The sequence below is a fragment of the Mandrillus leucophaeus genome, unplaced genomic scaffold (genome assembly GCF_000951045.1).
Source record: "Mandrillus leucophaeus isolate KB7577 unplaced genomic scaffold, Mleu.le_1.0 Scaffold221, whole genome shotgun sequence".
Lineage (NCBI taxonomy): Eukaryota > Metazoa > Chordata > Mammalia > Primates > Cercopithecidae > Mandrillus > Mandrillus leucophaeus.
Genome location: NW_012102266.1, coordinates 2023229 through 2041292, shown reverse-complemented (window position 1 = coordinate 2041292; position 18064 = coordinate 2023229). Strand labels below are relative to the sequence as shown.

Sequence of the window (18064 nt, the reverse complement as noted above, 5' to 3'; positions counted from 1 at the left end):
TCCTTACTTTTTGGGCTTTTTTGATGTTCTGTAAATTTTGTTTGAGGTTTTTTCAAAGCTATGTTGTTAGAAGCGTAAGAGAGCACATGACAATTACGCCTTTTTGATAATTTGCTCCTTTCATGTTTACACTTAAACACTTTTTAAATTTACTGCCACTTATATTTGCATGCACTTTGCCTTTATTAGCATTTGCCTTGAATATTTTTATTTTCAACCTATCTCAGATTTCAATTTTGGTACTACAATTCTATTAAAGAGAACCTAGCTGAATTTTTAAAAACACATTTATCTTTTAACCAGCAATTTAAATCACTTACGTCTGTCATGATTACTGATGTGTTCAGAGTCTTACCTGCCATTTTATATTGTTTTATATTTATTGTGTGATTGTCCTCTTCCTATGCCCTCCTTTTCCCTCTGAACTCATATTTGGAAGGCACAGTCTTCTTTCTATTCTTACAGTGGAAACCACTGAACAACTTCAATACACATTCTTAATGAATAATTTTCTATCAATGCCAAGAAGTATCCGTTTTGAAAGCTCTGGGCCACAGTAAGCACCTTTGCATAAATTTCCTTATCTCTGCTCTCTCCCTGAACCACCTGCCATGTTGATGTTATCTAGAAGTTTTGTTTTGTTAATTTTTAGTGTGCCATCAGCGTCTGTTTTTTTTTTTTTTTTTTTTTTTGAGACGGAGTCTTGCTCTGTCACCCAGGCTGGAGTGCAGTGGCCGGATCTCAGCTCACTGCAAGCTCCTCCTCTCGGGTTCACGCCATTCTCCTGCCTCAGCCTCCCGAGTAGCTGGGACTACAGGCGCCCGCCACCTCGCCCGGCTAGTTTTTTTTTGTATTTTTTAGTAGAGATGGGGTTTCACCGTGTTAGCCAGGATAGTCTCGATCTCCTGACCTCGTGATCCACCCGTCTCGGCCTCCCAAAGTGCTGGGATTACAGGCTTGAGCCACTGCGCCCGGCCCCATCAGCGTCTGTTTGTTAATGAGGCTTACTGGTTTCTTGGCTGACCATTGTTCCACTTACATTATTGCTTCCTCTTGAATTAATTAAAAAAATTAGCATATGTAGTTCAGTAATTATTTAAGAGGGGTATACGTATTCTAAAACAGATTTCCAACCATGTCTTCTTTTGTTTTCATACTTGATTTGAATACAGAATTTTAGTTCAAAATTATTTTCCCTTAGAATGCTTTCAAAATATTGCTCCTATATTTATTTATTTATTTTAACCCAGTGTTACTGTTCAGTTTTAGGAAATCTGGTTTTTCTCTCTGGAAGATTTAAGGATTTTCATTTTCTTCTTAGTGTTTTGAAATTCACCATGATGTGCCTCCTGCGATTTATTTTCCTATTTGAGAAAAAAACCACTTACTTCAGAAATTTAAAGGTATATACGAAAGTAATGAGTTATGAATTAAAAAGTTTTTTAGTTTATTATTTCTAGAATCTGAGGGTGCAAGGTCTGTTGCCTTGATCTAATCCTATCCTTAATGTAATTCACCCTGATTTTGAATTATATTTGATTTGTCTGAATGATTTTTTTTCAAAAAGGGCTCTTGAACTAAAAGCATTCTTGGAAGAACTCAGCATATACTGCCTGAGTTCTTCCAAGTTTGATTATGTATAATAAAGCTTCTGCTGTAGTACATAATTTGTTCTTCAAATTCTTAGATTAATTTTGCTTTATTGACATTGGCATTAAGAATTACTGAGAAGAGGTTGGAAAAAAAGGCCCGATTTTTTTTTTTTCTGTTGAAATTTGTAACTTCAATAGGGTATATCTTGGAGTGATGTTGCTCTATCTAAATAATGTTGATTTCCAGCATTGTACTTTCTACCCTTTGATTATTTGTGGGCTGCATCAGGATTGCCAATTACTGACCTTTCCATTGTCCATCACTCTTGCCCAATGCGCCCCTACTTCTAGCTACTCTATGGCCAATCCAGTGCAGCATGACAGGCTAGAGGAAAACAGGCCTCATTTTAATGAGACTCAAGACTCAAGACTCAAATCTCAAATGGGTACGTGATCCTCCCTCAACAATCCTGCTATGCTTCTTAGTATCTTCACACTCCCATTTTCTAAAATGACACTACACACACTCAGACACATCAGACATCTCTCCGCTGTGAACCACCTGGCTGTACCCTCACTTTCAACCCTTTGTCCTCTTCCAACAGCTAAACTATCTTTGTTTCTTCTCCGAGGCCAGCTCTTATACTGGTACTCTAGATTGCCTTCCCAGATTTCACAATACTCCCTTTTCAAGGAATCATTCCCTCAGCATGAATTCTCTAGTAACTTTCGTCTTGAAACAATACAAAGAACTCTCTTATTCACCTATTACCCCTCTAGCTGCTGCCATATGTATTGATTCCTTTTCAGAACAAAATTTCTGGAAGAATGGTCTATGACAATAAATTCCGCTTCCTTATCACTGATTGTTTCCTTAATGTCATGTGCTCCACTGAAACTTCCTGAAGAAGTCACCAAATCTAATTACAACTCTATGTTACTCTACATCTTAGTAGCATCATACAAAAACGGCCACTTTAGTTATCAGGACACCACACGGACATGGAGAACTTCCTATCTTGCTGGCTACTCTTTCTTAGTCTCCTACTATTTTTAGTCACTTTAAATACTGGAACAACCAGAGTCCAGTCTCCTGGGAAGGAGCCCTGCTCCTTCTACTCTCCAGGATCTCTCTCTTGGTGTTCTCAGTCAATCCCATAATTTTTCAAACACTATTTGCTAGCAATTTACATCTATGGCTCATGAATATGTCTGCTGACTTGATATTCCCACTTGGAAATCTAGTACGTATCTGACACTGAACACAACCAAAATAGAACTTTCATTCTTCTGTGTCCCCAACCAAACCTGTTTCTTACAATCTTTTCTATATCAGCTAATAGTAGCATCAAGTAAATTATGATAGTAAGCTAATCTACTTTAGTTGCTCAAGCAAAAATCCTGGGACTTATCTTTTATACATATTCAATCAATCCATCAGCAATCCAATCTGTTGATTATTTCCAACACATTTTCTGAATCTGTCCACTCCTTTTCCACACTACGGTGGCCCTAATCTGAGCCTCCTTTTTCTCTCATCTGGATGTTTAAGACGGTCACCTAAATGAAACTCTTGTTTCTGCTACCACCTCCTTAAAATCCATTACCTATAAGGCAGCCAGATATCTTTAAAAATGTAAAATAGAAAATGACCACAACTAATACTTAATAGAAATTTTACTCTATGCCAAGCACTGTACTAAGGGTTTCACGTGAATTTTAAAATTTAACCCTCCCAATAATCCTATGAAATTGTGCTCAAAATTCCTATTTGTTTTTACATGAGGAATCTGAGGCACATATTTAAGCCAACTTGCCCAGGGTCACAGAGCTAGCAGATGTGAACCTAGATTGCTAACATTTATAGTCCATCCCCAGGGCCCATACTCCAAGTCACTCTGCCATAACACTTTGAGCATAAAACCAAATTCCTTTCCAAGGCATTTGCCTACCTTTAGACCCACTTCATGCCACTCTCCTGCACAAACTTCAGCTACACTGGTCTTGTAATTATTCATCTTTGAACAATTTTCTCCAGTTCAGCTACTTGCTGAAAAATAGTGTAGCAGGTCACAGGTGCTACACTGGGCCTAATGTGTAGTTTCAATTCATATTTGTTGTATGAACATCTTCTCACCAAATCTGTCATGCTCTCTATCCTTGGGACACTACGCTCGGGCTTCCAGGTAATTTAGGGAGTCATGTGTCTCTGACAAAGTTCTTAACGCCTTAGAATCTCTGATAGTTGCTGCTTCTCCTCTTCCTGCTACACCTCTGGCAGCTGCCATGTCTAAGAGACTAGTTTGTTGATAATTAAATAGCATCTCAGTATTTTCTCGTTTGTGTCTACCTATCTTCACACTGCAGTGTAGAAATGGGTCTACAAAAACACTCCATACTTTTCTCATTTGCTTATGTCTATGATCTTCTAATCAAAGATGGTTGGATAAACTTTCAAAAATTGGGACAGTCTGCCAAAGTCTAAAGAAGAAAATTTAATGATCTTGGTAAAACAATGTTCTACTTATCAGATTTCTTGATTCATTTATTTGTTTAGGAAATAATTACTGAGGCATAATATATTGCATAGTCAAGTTTCCATCTCTGATTAGGTTTACGGTTTTCATTAAAGAGGTTTTAAATTTCCTGCATAATTTTAATTCCCTTAACTGTAATGCTTTTAGTTTCTGCTGCAATCGACTTTTTTGGCTAATTCTGTTTGATTCCAATTTCATGCATTGGCATTTTTATTGATTGTTTTTGTGGCTTTATTTTTCATCCTGACTTTTGTAAATACTTTTTGTTTGTAATAATATTTTTGCTGTTTTTAAACTGGAATTGCTAGTTGTGAAAACATATTGTTTGCATGAAAGTGTTCTACAAAGAGTTTTGTGATGATCAAAAAAATTTTTCAGACAGACATTTCAGCTGTCAGCATGGTATAATGAAAAGCTTGAGGATCAGAAAAGTTTCAGAACCTGTACCTTTTGTAGTGCTGTTTAACAATGAAAAGAATACAAGTGTAGAATGCTGCCCTGGGTCTTTTCTTTGAAAAAGTAAGTTCAGAGGATGACAGAATGTTAGAGCTACAGCAGATACACCCTTCCCCAGCACACGCCACCACCACTCCTATCAATCATGCAGACTAGGTTTCTCACTGTATGCAGATGAAGTAACTGAAGAACAGGGAACTGAATCACTTTCAAGTCATCTAGATCATTTATGACAGATCCACAACCAGAAACCTGTGTTCTTAATCTGGTCACAGTGCTTACTCCCTCCACCCCAAAAACACATCTTCAAATGTAATAAAGATAGTATAATATAAAATTCAGCTAGTTATAAAAATAAGAAATTTATATGCCTAAAAATTAAAACACATTTCTAAGTATTTTAGCCAATCTCTGATTAAACAGCACATACATGCATTATTTTCATTCAAATAAATTAAAAGAGAAATAAATGAAAATAAATTTCATGTACAGTAAGAAGACAGGATGATTAACAATGCTGATTTCCTTTCTTCTATACATAGTTATTAGCATTTTGCCCTGTGCTAGACTTGGAGGAACACACACTATGACTTAGGAGTTTAGGTTAATCTTCTGAGATAACAGATCTTGGAAGAATAGTGTTTTTGAAAGAACCACTGCATAACTACATCTATGTAGGTCTATTTTTAACTTTATTAAGTACTGTATTTGAATGAAATATCTAACAAATGAAGAAAAGAAAGAAACTAAAAAATCCAATTATAATTTGTTGCATATATTATTTTTTATGACACATGTAATTCAGAATAGTTCAGAAACTCACTCTTTTGTGAAAAAATTAAAGTTGACAGATTTTAAATCTAAAATCACCTCAGACTAGTTACTTCTAATCTCAATGTCTTCCCTAGCAGTAATTCCTTCTATGAATTAATAGAAGAACCACCCTAGTTTATCTTTTTAAATATTTTTCTATATATTTATTACTTGGTTACATATGTACCTACAGAACACATACAGTTTTATTTACAATTTTCTTTAAAATATGAAAAATCAAAAGGGCAGGTATTCTTGAGCAGGCATAAGTGCCACAATCCAGAAACTATTATATTAGCAGAGACCCTGAGATAGAAGAAAGCTAGCTGTACCACTGCCTTAACACATCTGGAAAAATAGTTCGCTTGCAGTTAAGATGAGGTGGGAGTAGTGCCATTAAGTAGGCTGGGAGTGGAGGCATTACATAAGCAGACACCTTCCCTTACCGCTTACCTACACAGCCCTCTCCATCAGGCCTTCGGGTCATTCCAGGAGGGCAGATGCACATGAAGGTGCCGATGAGATTCTTACACATCATGCCCCTAGATTCACAGTCATGTAACCCTTCAGCACATTCGTCCAGATCTAGAACAAAAAACAAAAATAGGAAATTATCTGGAGCAAGCTGTAGTTTAGTACTTTTAAGTCATAGGTGTGGTCTTCTGACACTTAACATGTAATCTTATGGTGGGACAGAGAAAGGAGAAGCCCAGCTCAGCCACTGGCTATATTCCAGATGAGTAAGTTTCAGTACTGCTCATAGTGATAAGAAGTTCAGGGAAGGGCAATCTTTGCTTTAATAAGAATCCAAGAGTGTGACAATAGTGGGCTTCTCAACCCACCTTATCTCTGACTTGATTTTACAAAAATACCATCATGTGTCTTGTTATCTAGGTATGGAAATCCACTAGCAAAATGCTGTCATATGTATATTTCTGTAAAGCTCTAGAAGAAATTAGTTGAGAATTGTAAAATTATTAAAATGTATCTCCAGCATGACAAATAAGGTTCAAACTACTCCCATGTCTGTGGCCTTACCTTTGCACATCTTTTGATCTTCCCTGAGGGCATAGCCAATTGGGCACGTGCATTCATAGGACCCAAACGTGTTCATGCAGCGGAAAGCACACAGCAGTGGGTTCTGGGCACATTCGTTGATATCTGACCAAAGAAATGGATAAGCATGTGCTCAGCTTAGAGTTCTAATTATTTATATAATTAGATGTTGATGTCATTTACTTGGCGGTCATACAGAAAGCAATAGAATAGTAGAACTTATTACACATCTGGTATGCAGAATTCAGTACCTAACAAACTCATCTTTCAAAAATAACAGCTATAAACTCTGGAAAGAATATAAAAACTACCTGAAGTTTTTAGTGGTGAGCTGAAAGTCAGAGCAAACCACCAGTAGGGAGTAATTTCACATTGATTTGGCTTCTTTCTTTCTGAAATTACCCTCCAGATGACCATGGCCTGGCAGTGCTGTCATCTGGTAGCTAACTCTCCAGTAGAAACTTTCTGAGATTCCATCCAGAGGAACCAGGGGAGGGAATCTCAGGGCAACCAAGTCTGCTAAAGAGAGGGGAACCCTGGAAAGAAGGCAGCCAGGGAAGGAGAAACACTATGTGTTTTTCATGTTGTCAGCTCAAGTGGCATAACTGTACTATGCATGTGTAGGGCAAAATCAAGAATGCTAGTGAGTAAGTTTTGACAAACTGATAGATGAGCCATCGCCCTTCTCAAGCCTGAGAGTCTGCTATTGTGCCTACTAGAGATGACTGTCTGCTAAGACAAATACATCAATATTCTTCAGAGTAATATAACTGATTTCAAAGCGTATCTTTCACAATATCCAGAATATAAATCCAACATTAACCAATATACTGAAAAGGCAGGAAACCGTGACTCCATTTCAAGGGAATAGACAATCAAGAGATGCCAATCCTGAGATGACCCAGATGCTGGAATGATCAGACAAGGGCTTTACAGCAGCTATTGTAACTGTACTAAAGGAAAACTAAAAACCAACCAACCAAACAAAAAACTCAAAAAACAAAAAAGCCCACCATATGCTCACCAGCAGAATATCAGAAACTATATAAATAAATATCGAGACATTAAAAACTTTCTATGTCAAGAAGAAGTAATATTTAAGACACAGATCACTTGCCTTCACAATTCATCATGGGCCCTGGCTCAAAGCCTTCATTGCAATTGCATTCAAAACTCCCAATAACATTGGTGCATGTACCATTTCCACATGGATTGCCAATTGAACACTCATCAGTATCTGAAAAAAGAATAACAAGAAAGTGCCACAAAGACATTTTAGTTTAACAGGAGCATGCCCAGGAAGACCCATGCTTGGCCCTCACCCATTTCCAGGATCTGAGAAGGGCACATGTAACCCTGGCATCCCTTGGGCCTTGGCTGGCTGGCTGTTATGCAGTGCAAAGGATCTGAAGGATCAGTGTGCAATGCTCTGGCCCCCAGGCAGCAATACTTGCCCTAAAAGATGACAAATTCAGAAGAAGGATGTGGTCTTCTGCTTCAAAAGCAGGCATGGAAGAGCATAGAGTAAAATGGATTCCAAGTCCAATGAGAAATTTTGGCAACTGTAAGTCTCTAGGACACATAAGATTTTGTATGTTTGGTTGAAGACAGAGGTTGGTAACTCTCTCCATCTTCACGTAAATCAGGTCTGACTGGAAAATGTAAGACTGGTGAAGCAGGTGCCACTACTAGCTATTTATCCCGGATTTGTAAATCCTAACATCACCCAGGGTGCCTGAGAGACCTTTTACTGAATATGAGAAATAAAATAGAACTTTAAAATCTCTATAGTGTGGAGCCAACACTCACCCACACAGCGTACTCCAGTGTAGTCAAGGTTGTAGCCCATTGGACACTCACAGCGAAAAGATCCGTCGGTGTTGATACACTGACCATTTGAACAAATGCCTGGGCTCTCAAGACACTCATTGACATCTAAAATATAGAACTGCCCGTTAATTCCCTCATATAAAAAGATATGCCGGCTGGGCGTGGTGGCTCACGCCTGCAAATCCCAACACTTTGGGAGGCCGAGGCAGGTGGATCACCTGAGGTCAGGAGCTGAAGACCAGCCTGGGCAACATGGCGAAACCCCATTTCTACTAAAAATACAAAAAAAATTAGCCAGGTGTGGTGGCGCACACCTGTAATCACAGCCACTTGGGGAGGCTGAGGCAGGAGAATCACTTGAACCTAGGAAGTGGAGGTTGCAGTGAGCTACATCACACCAATGCATTCCAGCCTGGGTGACAGAGTGAGACTCCATCTCAAAATAAATAAATAAATAAATAAATAAATAAATAAATAAATAAATAAATAAATAAAAAAGATATGCCAATACTGTGTATGTCTATTCAACACAGAGTTGTAAATACTTCTTTTGTCAGAGAAATATGTAATGTATTTCATATATCATGATATAGTCTTATGATATATGTATAACGTATATGACACAAAATAAGGGTTATATATGTCCATTAAATACAATATACTATATGTTATATACAAAAGTTAGCATGAGTTATAAAATAAATGTAAAATAATATGTTTGTATTAAATAAGAATACAGAAATATATCAAAGCGCACCTTCACGTGTATCATGAAGACTAGGAACAGTTCCATGGCCATATGGACACAAATCCTGAAATGCAACTACAAAGAAAAATACAAATTCTCCATTATTGAAGACTTGAAATTATCAGAGAACTTAAGAAAGGATGAACAATATACATGAAATTACACTTACGTTTCCGTTACAAAGCTGTCTATAACAAGAGTCTTTTATTTTTATGATTTAGTTCAAAAGCATATTTAGTGAGGGCCACCTTCTAGGGTGCCACCTGCTCAGTGCTCCTGGTTCTTTCTGTTTGCTCATTTAAAGCTGAGCAGCTAAAGAGACCTTCCCTGCCCATCACACTCAGAAGCTATCCCTAACCTAGAGGCCAAGTCAGTTGGAGTTTGCTGGGATTTATCCTATAATTTATGCATGCCAACGAGACCTGAGGCTATTGATCTTTTCCTGTAAAGGGCCATTGTGCTGACTCAGCTTCTCAGAATTTAACGTAACATTCTGAGAGCCACGGCCTGCGATACAATGCCCACATAGGACTCCTGCAGCAACTCGGAATATAATTTCCATTCCCTTCTTTCTCCTGCCTTGGACTTCTCAAATTCATACTTCTGAAAGCAAGTAATACTAACCTTGGAGGTGGGGAATGAAATAAAAGGGTAACACCACCTGTGCTCACACATGTCTTATTCAAAAGCTGAAAGAAGTTTCTCAGGCTAGGTTGTTCAATGAACCATCAAAACTTATATGCAAGGAGATGACCTCACCCTCAAAATATTCATAAATTACATGGTTAAAGCCACTCTGGCAAATATTCAAAAACTGGTACACAAAGTGCTGTTTGATGTCATTGCTCTTACCTTCATCGTCTTTGGGGCACAGCTCACAGGGGTCCCCCCAGCCCTCTCCTGGCATCTTACTACAGCAGCATTTTGCTTTTGTGGTGTTGAAAGCTTTGGGCACAGAACACTTTCCATTTTCAAAATTTGTGAAGCAGAAGCTCTGGCGAGTATCTAATCAAAAAAGCAAATATTACAGATGGAATTATTTTGTAACACTGTTTGGACAGAACATTTCTCATTGTAGAACACGTGATGCAGACTAGATCAACAGTTAAGACAGGTCTGGAAATCTTCAATTGCTGATTTCATTTGCCAATTTAGATTGACCTGGCTACAAAATTATTTAATTTTTTAATATGCTTAAAATATTTTTATAATGTGCTAAGGAAATTCGAGAAATCATGCTCAGTATCAAAATGATTTCCACTCTTTTCTCACTGTTGTGTGATAGCCCAAGAAAAACAATTGAGGTAACTTTCAGTAAGTTACATCACACCAAAAGCAACGCATACACCAATATATAAAAAAGCTATGCCAACAACAAAATTAACATAGTCATTCTGATAAATCAGAATAAGAATTTTTCTTTTAGTAAAAAAGTTTATAAAAATATAGAAACAGTGGCAATAATTCAAAGTACCTTAAAAATTGTTCACTGCATATGTTTGAGACCTAAATTTTTAACTTGCAGATGTATTTTAGCATAGACATTTATTTTGTCAGGACTAATACCAGCATGATGGTTTACAATCCAGCTTTAAAGTTTCTAAGGGTGAACTGTGACAGTGAAGTCATTCCAAATCTTACCAAAGCATCTCCGTCCATTATCAGATAGTACGAAGCCAGGGGGGCAGAGGCACTGGAAGCCCCCTGGAGTATTAGTACAGGAACCAAAAAGACAAATGTTGGGATCTTCATCACATTCATTTATATCTACAGAACAGGGGGAGTATTTATTAGTCATTCAACACTTGAAAATAAACAATTGTCCATACTATCACAGTCCACTAGCCAGTTGATATTTCAGACAAGAGATGACATTATGTTGTATGTTTAATTTATTCATAAAAATAAACTATTATTGCTTCAGAAGTCAAAAGTTATATTCGATTTCAACCAACCATGTGCCAGAGAGTCCCAAGTCCATGTCCACCTTCCTGTTTTTGATCTTTAGTGGTGTATGTATGTTTACCTGCCTACCTGACATGAACAACTCCACGTCTCATGGGCATTGCAGGCTCCATGTGGCCAAATGTTCTACGAACTGGTCCCCGTCTCCCTGATATCTCTCTCTCAGTAATCCAAATTGTGATCCCCAAGTCACCCCTATTTCTCTCCTTTTTTCACTCCACATGTAAGCAGAACGTGGCAGCCAGTTCTACCTTCTCAGGACTTCCACAGCCATCATCATTTGCCACCAGTCTCTCAACTGATGTCTACATCTCCCTGTCTTCTTCTTGTCACCTTGCCACCAGGGGTGCCTTTCTAAAACATCCATCTGATAACATTTGAAAATCTGTGCCTATGGAACTGGAGGGCTGAGACATATTTTGACAGAGTTATCATTTCCCCTCTTCCCCAGAACACTTCCTGAAAATAAATAAGCATGTGTGCCTCACTAGTGATTTTCCGTCATTTTTTGTGGGAAGTACTTATTTAATGGAATGTTTTAACCACATGAAAAAAATATTACTTTTCAGGTACATTAGAATGTAAGCTCCATGAGGACATGACATGTCTGTCTGGCTCACGGTTGAACCTTCAGCTTCTAGCACAGTATCTGGCACATACAAGTTCTCAGTTCATGTTGGGAGAAGTTTAACAAAAGAGTCATCACAACCCTTCTATAAAATGACAAAAAACTGCAGAAACCAACCCACCCCTTCAAACAACAACAACAACAAAAACAAAAAAATACAACTCCTGCAATGGCTCCACACTGACCACAGGCCTGAGTTCAGTCTTCTGAGCCAGCCATTCTATGCTCCTTATTGTGCTCATGCTACCTACATTTCCAAATAGCCTCTTCCGTTCTCTTTCTTTGGTTGATCAGGAAATTCCTATCCAACACTTAAGAGTGACCTAGACAATCATCTATCCTCTGTGACAGGCTTTCTTGAACTGCTACCCTCTCACAACTACCACAATGATCCCTAACCTCCTGTGGTGCTCCCATCTCCTGAATGGACCTCCAGTACAGTGTCTGTCACATTGTATTATAAGGACGTCTTCACAGAACAGGTTTATTTACAAAATAGGTCTCTCCCCTTCGGTAGCAAGCTACCCCAAAGCAAAGATGATGTTCCTGTATTTCCAGCACCTAGAAAGGTGCCAAATGTTCACTGTAATACTCACTAAACGTAGGAATGAATTTATATCTGTGCAGGGTATGTATACACATATTGATGTATGTGTGTGTGTGTGGTCATGTTAGAATGTCATCTGGGAAACATTGGTAGAAAGGATACTAGTCTGAAGAAAATCTTCTTATAGTGAAGTAAGTTAATTAAAAAACATTTTTTCACACTTTGGGAGGCTGAGGCGGGTGGATCACTTGAGGTCAGGAGTTCGAGACCAGCCTGGTCAACATAGTGAAACCCCGTCTCTACTAAAAGTACAAAAATTAGCCAGGCATGGTGGTGGGCACCTGTAATCCCAGCTACTCCGGAGGCTGAGGCAGGAGAATTGCTTGAATCCAGGAGGTGGGGGTTGCAGTGAGCCAAGATAGTGCCACTGCACTCCAGCCTGGGTGACAGAGTGAGACTCCATCTCAAAAAAAAAAAAAGTAATAAATTAAAGCCATTTTTTCAGAGATGCAAACTAGTGTCATTGCTAATGACAGATAAAGGAAAAGGAAATATTTCTGAAACTTAATAATAATATATGATATCTTAATAAAATATATCCATAATTTCATTAAGAGGAAAGGTAGCCAAGATTGCCTCATACAAGGAGGCATATGTATTTCTATTTCCCTCCTAGTGGCTGACACACTACTTTAATTATCATTCCATAAAGAGAAGGATCACAGAGACAAAGAAGAATCAAGATTGAGCATGAGAAAAGAAAATGGAAGAACAACAGGATCTTAAACTTTTCAAGAAACTTCTTACTGAGATGATTCTAGTATTATTGTTTATTAACTTTTAAGTATTAAAAACACTAGACAATCTTATAACGAACTATACAAATCAGAATGACTAGGGGATACTCATGATATCTAATTATGTGGTCTGAAGAATAATTCAATTCTATGAAGTAAACTGCTTCCTTCTGCCCTATTTAATTCCTTTAAATATGAACAGTAGAATGATATATCTTTAGGTAGAATCTTGCCAAGGGTGACAGAATTATAAAAAATTGGATAACTCAAAGGCAAAAAAATATCCTTAGCATCTTTTCATGTTAGAAAAACCACACTAAGATGCTGGTGCTTCTGAATTTCAACGAGGCTGTAAAAAATAATTTGTATAAAAGTGAAATAAAGTGAACTGTAAAAAAAGTGGGACTTCATCATGTCCACTAGGCAATTCAAGGACCCACTTTTGATGCGGTTACAGAGTTCGTGTGTGCTGGAAGAGTTTCAACAGAAAAACATCTGTTATGACAAATGGATTAATATTTTCTGCTCTGACATGAGGCCTTCCCAAGGAAAAGAATGTCTCAACAGCATTGTCGAGATTTTTCTGCTTCACATTTCTAAGACTCTAGACACCTTTAATAGCTGTTTTAAACCTGGGTGTCAAAGATTACAATTTTTGTAGACGCTCTTTAAATTCATTGAAAGTCTCTGTTGACATTTGGAAAAAAGATTAGCGTATGCTGAAAATTCTTTGACTAGCATTGGACTTCTGGTGATGAAAAAATCCTACATCCCCAAGTTTTTTATTCTCACCATCATTTCTGATGGTTCAGTAAAACAGACATAGGCAGCGATATGTTTAATTCCTTAGGTCAGCATGCTTGCAATGGTTGCACTTAGTATGCTTCCAGAGTCTTCACCATGTCTTACTATACTGAGCTACTTGTGGGCCTCAGAATAAACGTTAGTCTTACCAATGCAGTTCTCGCTTTTTACTTCATACCCTGGGGGACAGATGCATCTGAAGGATCCCTCCAAATTCTGACAGGTACCAGGAGAGCAAGAGCCAGGAAGGGCGACACACTCATTAGTGTCTTTAGAGAAAAAGAAGAGAAAAAATAATTTAAGCATGAGATAATTGTTGCATACATTTATCTGTCTGCCAAATGATACTAACATGAACTCAACTCAGGTCCTCTGATCTACTGGGTCATCATGAACACATATTCCCAGAGATACTCTTCCGACATCTTGGATATTTCCTATTTGGCAAGTGGCTAATTTTCTTGATTTGTTTCCTTTGCCTACTTTTCTTAAGACATGGACAGCCTCAAGCTCTGTCCCCAGTAAAAACATTGCCTATGAGACATTCCCATTGTTGATACCTTATACTAAAATTTTCCATCATAGTTTATCTTGATCATGTGATCTGATGATTAAATGAAATAGTAATGAATTCTTAAGTGAAAGGAGGGGAGGTATGCATCATCATTTTACCAAACAAACAAAAAACAAAAAAAAACATCACCATAAAGACTGCTTGTTATTTAGATACTTACCTATACAGTTTTTGCCATCCGGGGTAAGTTCATAACCTTCGTTACACAGACACTTGAAGGAGCCAATTTCATTAAAACACCGTCCATTTCTGCACACCTGACCAAAAAAGGAACTGCACTCATCTATGTCTGAAAGCAAACAGGAGTCCGTTTTTCAGAAAGAGCTCTTAACACGTATATTGTTTCACAAGTCACTACTTAAAAACATACTTATTGCATTTATAAGAAATCCCACATTACAATTCCTCATCAACAGACAAAAATGGCACATATCGTAAGGATCATTTAATTAATAGGATCCTATAGATTCCTACTATTTTTCAACCATAAAGATACATTTTTTTCATTTTTGATATTAATATAACTCATGAATTTAGAACCAGATAAAAACCAAGGTTTAAGGTGAAGCTTTCCATTCTTTCTAACTGAAAAATATTTATTTTCCTACAGGCTGGGGGATATGTGTGATTTAATCTGATTGCCTAATTTGCAGATACTTTACCTGGAGCTAAGTTGACCATATTCAGAGAACAAATAAATGAGCTTATTTATTACAAGAAAATCAATGATATTAAAAACACTGGAATTGCTGATATAATACATAATTTAAAGAAAAAAGACACTAACTGTTAAGTTTTCATTTAAGTTTAGGGTTGATTACATTTGGGTAATTTCCTGGGTTGTTTGAAGATTGTACTTTGATCAGAGCCATGTCCGTATTTTTTAGTTCTCCCTGACTGTACAAAGGCTCTAAGAAACCAGTCAAGAAGGCAGCAGTTGAATAAAATGTCCAATTAGCTCTATTTTCTTTCACAATTATGGAATTTTGAAAAATAAAGAAAACAGAGAGGAACTTATGTTGGGTTAAATGAGGAGGTGGGGATGAGCTCTGATATAGTCCCACAATGGTAGAAAACCTAAGTTCTTCCACATACCTTGCAGGGCCATGCAAAATACAACACATTATGCTGTAAACTACCCATGCAGTTCCTGCCACGCGGTAAACAAGGAATAAACGTTTGCTGTCATTTCTCTTATTCTCTCCTCCAACTACTTCAGGACCCTCTCTCACTCACTATCAGTTTCCATTTCACATTTGTATGTTGCTGTGGGCCAAAGGCTAAAGTCCTGTACTGCGCATAGGACAGATTTCTGAGGGCTAATCTAGAAACCTAGTCACCATTCTTTTTTTTTTTGGAGTGGGGGAAGGTATCTTGGCTTCAAAAGCTGATGGAAAATGAAATGTCAAGCCATGACAAGTGGAAGTAGGCGGCTACTGGTACTTGAATGTAAATAATCCAGAATGGATTTAAATGAAATACTTATAATAACATTGAGACAATGGTCTATTTTTGATCTCATTAAGGGAATACAAATACCCCAAACCATAAATCAGTCCCAATATGTTTACTGTGATCTGAATGACCTTTTTTCCTGAATTGATTGGTTGACTGACAAAAGGGTTCAAGCGTATATTGTCTTGTGACAATTTAGGCCAATACTGTGGTATCAGTTAACTAGTAACCAGTCAATGATATTATATATCTTTTGGCACATATTTGCAATTTTAGTAATATAATTTTTTTTGGTCTTTAGTTTTGTTTTTTATTTCAGCACATTGTGTGGAAATGAAATAGAAGCAATAAAAGACTGAATGAAGTACTTACCCAAGCAATCATTATTATGAGTGAGTTCAAACCCTGGGTAGCACAGACAGTTATAGGATCCAACGGTGTTTTTACAAGTTCCATTTCCACACGGATGCCACTCGCACTCATCAACATCTACAAAGAAATACTGGCTCAAAAAATTAAATTTTTAACTGGAAAAAAATAGGCTATTAACCCTTTTATATGTTTAAACTATGGAATTATTTAGATTTTCCTAATTCAGTACTAGGAACTCATATCTCCTTGAGGAAAATGAGTATGAGATAGAGAAAAATCAAAATTACAAGAAATCAAAATTGTAAAATTATAAGAAAATAATACAGTTTAACAGGTACTGACTGTGTCAGATAATACTCAGACATAGCCTAGGAGAGCATCCCCCTAGCAGAGATGTATTAATGAGCAGGTCTGCTTAATAATTATAAATAAAACTGATCTTCTAAAATATTGAAACAATTTGTTTCATTATAAAAGGCATTATAAACACTTACCCAGAAATTTAAATCCCTTAATTTGAGTGGGAAAACAAAGATAAACTTTAGTTTACTTAATTGTATGAAGTAATGAAATCCAAATTGAAGTTTATTAGAATTCACTATTAGCCTTCAAAAAAACTGAATTAAGAAAATACTTAGAAAGGTCATCTGTCATATGAGACAGCAGACTCCCCAATTATGAATTCCAGTCTGCTGAAACTCTACTACACCAAAAAAAGGGTGGGGGTTGGTATTGTTCTTTAGGAAGGAAGGTCTGTATAAGGGAGGTCTTACTGAAGAATCCGACTAGTTTTTATCATGGAAGAATTGTTATGAGTAGACAGATCTTTCCCATAAGAATTTCTGAATCATAAATCTCACATTTTTTTTTTGGTAAATCATACTCTCTCTGGGAGTATGGCAAGAAACAGCAAGTATAAGCAAGCATTCTTAGGGAGTTCATGCAAATAAGACCAGATCCTGTATATTCCTTTGTATAAGCATCACCTAGAGATTTTCCCTGCCATTATGGGAGAATTCCAAAGGGAGGACTCTTAGTGGATGAACCTGGAGACACACTCCAGGTATTCCCTGTTGTATGAATGTGTCATGAAGGAAACCAGTCCTGTGGTACTGAAATCTGATTTTAATATTCACATAGATAATATCTTGAATATCAAAAGAGTAGCTGAACAGCCCTAGCCTTTTCTACACTGAGAACATGCTAATTATAAGTAGCCAAGTTTTAAATTTGATTTTCCCCCTTCAAGTGCAAAGCACAGAAAGAAAACTCTTCAGCAGAGGCAGAGCCAATGGCTGACATCAGACTTAAGTGGTTATACTCAGTCCCAGCTTCATGGCATCCAGCCCATCTGTCTTTGAAAACTTATTAATCATCAGCTCAGCAAGAACTCACTAAGCACTATTATCACTTGACTACCCATTACATTAGCTACTCGGAATTTTTGAAGAGTTTGGCTATATTTGCTCCTGAAGCGATTTTTAAGAGCTAAAACAGAAAATATGTACATAAATCCCATGTATTCAACAATTTGTTTTACAAAAGTATGTGCATATGTGTATACATTTATTAAGTTTAATGCTGTCACTCTTACTACTCTCTTGCATTCCAAAATGGTGTCTTGAGGAGAAACATGAAAGTAAAGGGCAGCGGGTGCTATGGTAAGTTCCACACAAGCCCAAGTGACTCAGAGTGCATATCGAGCCATGTGAACATCTTCTAGAGAAAAAGCTGTGAATCACTGAACTGAAGAACATATTGCAGTATGTCCCTGTTTGCAAATTTTATACTGAATCAAGACTTAAACAGTTTGACCTAGTTAATTTTTTGCAAGATTGTTTCTGACAGACACATAGTAGTTAGTCATGGCACTTGATGGAACTGTGATCT

The 18064-nt window shown here is 37.3% G+C and overlaps 1 protein-coding gene across 1 annotated transcript in view; it reads right to left on the bottom strand.

Moving 5' to 3' along the window:
* FBN2 (fibrillin 2) overlaps positions 1 to 18064 on the bottom strand; it is a 285975-nt gene that overhangs the window by 26988 nt on the left and 240923 nt on the right. Inside the window, exons 46-55 of the mRNA XM_011981192.1 lie at positions 16175 to 16291; positions 14508 to 14636; positions 13923 to 14042; positions 10674 to 10799; positions 9885 to 10037; positions 9042 to 9107; positions 8264 to 8389; positions 7572 to 7691; positions 6437 to 6559; positions 5852 to 5983 (exon numbers count right to left, since the gene is read on the bottom strand). Coding sequence (XP_011836582.1) covers positions 5852 to 5983; positions 6437 to 6559; positions 7572 to 7691; positions 8264 to 8389; positions 9042 to 9107; positions 9885 to 10037; positions 10674 to 10799; positions 13923 to 14042; positions 14508 to 14636; positions 16175 to 16291 — 1212 coding nt within the window. The remainder of the gene's footprint in view (positions 1 to 5851; positions 5984 to 6436; positions 6560 to 7571; positions 7692 to 8263; positions 8390 to 9041; positions 9108 to 9884; positions 10038 to 10673; positions 10800 to 13922; positions 14043 to 14507; positions 14637 to 16174; positions 16292 to 18064) is intronic.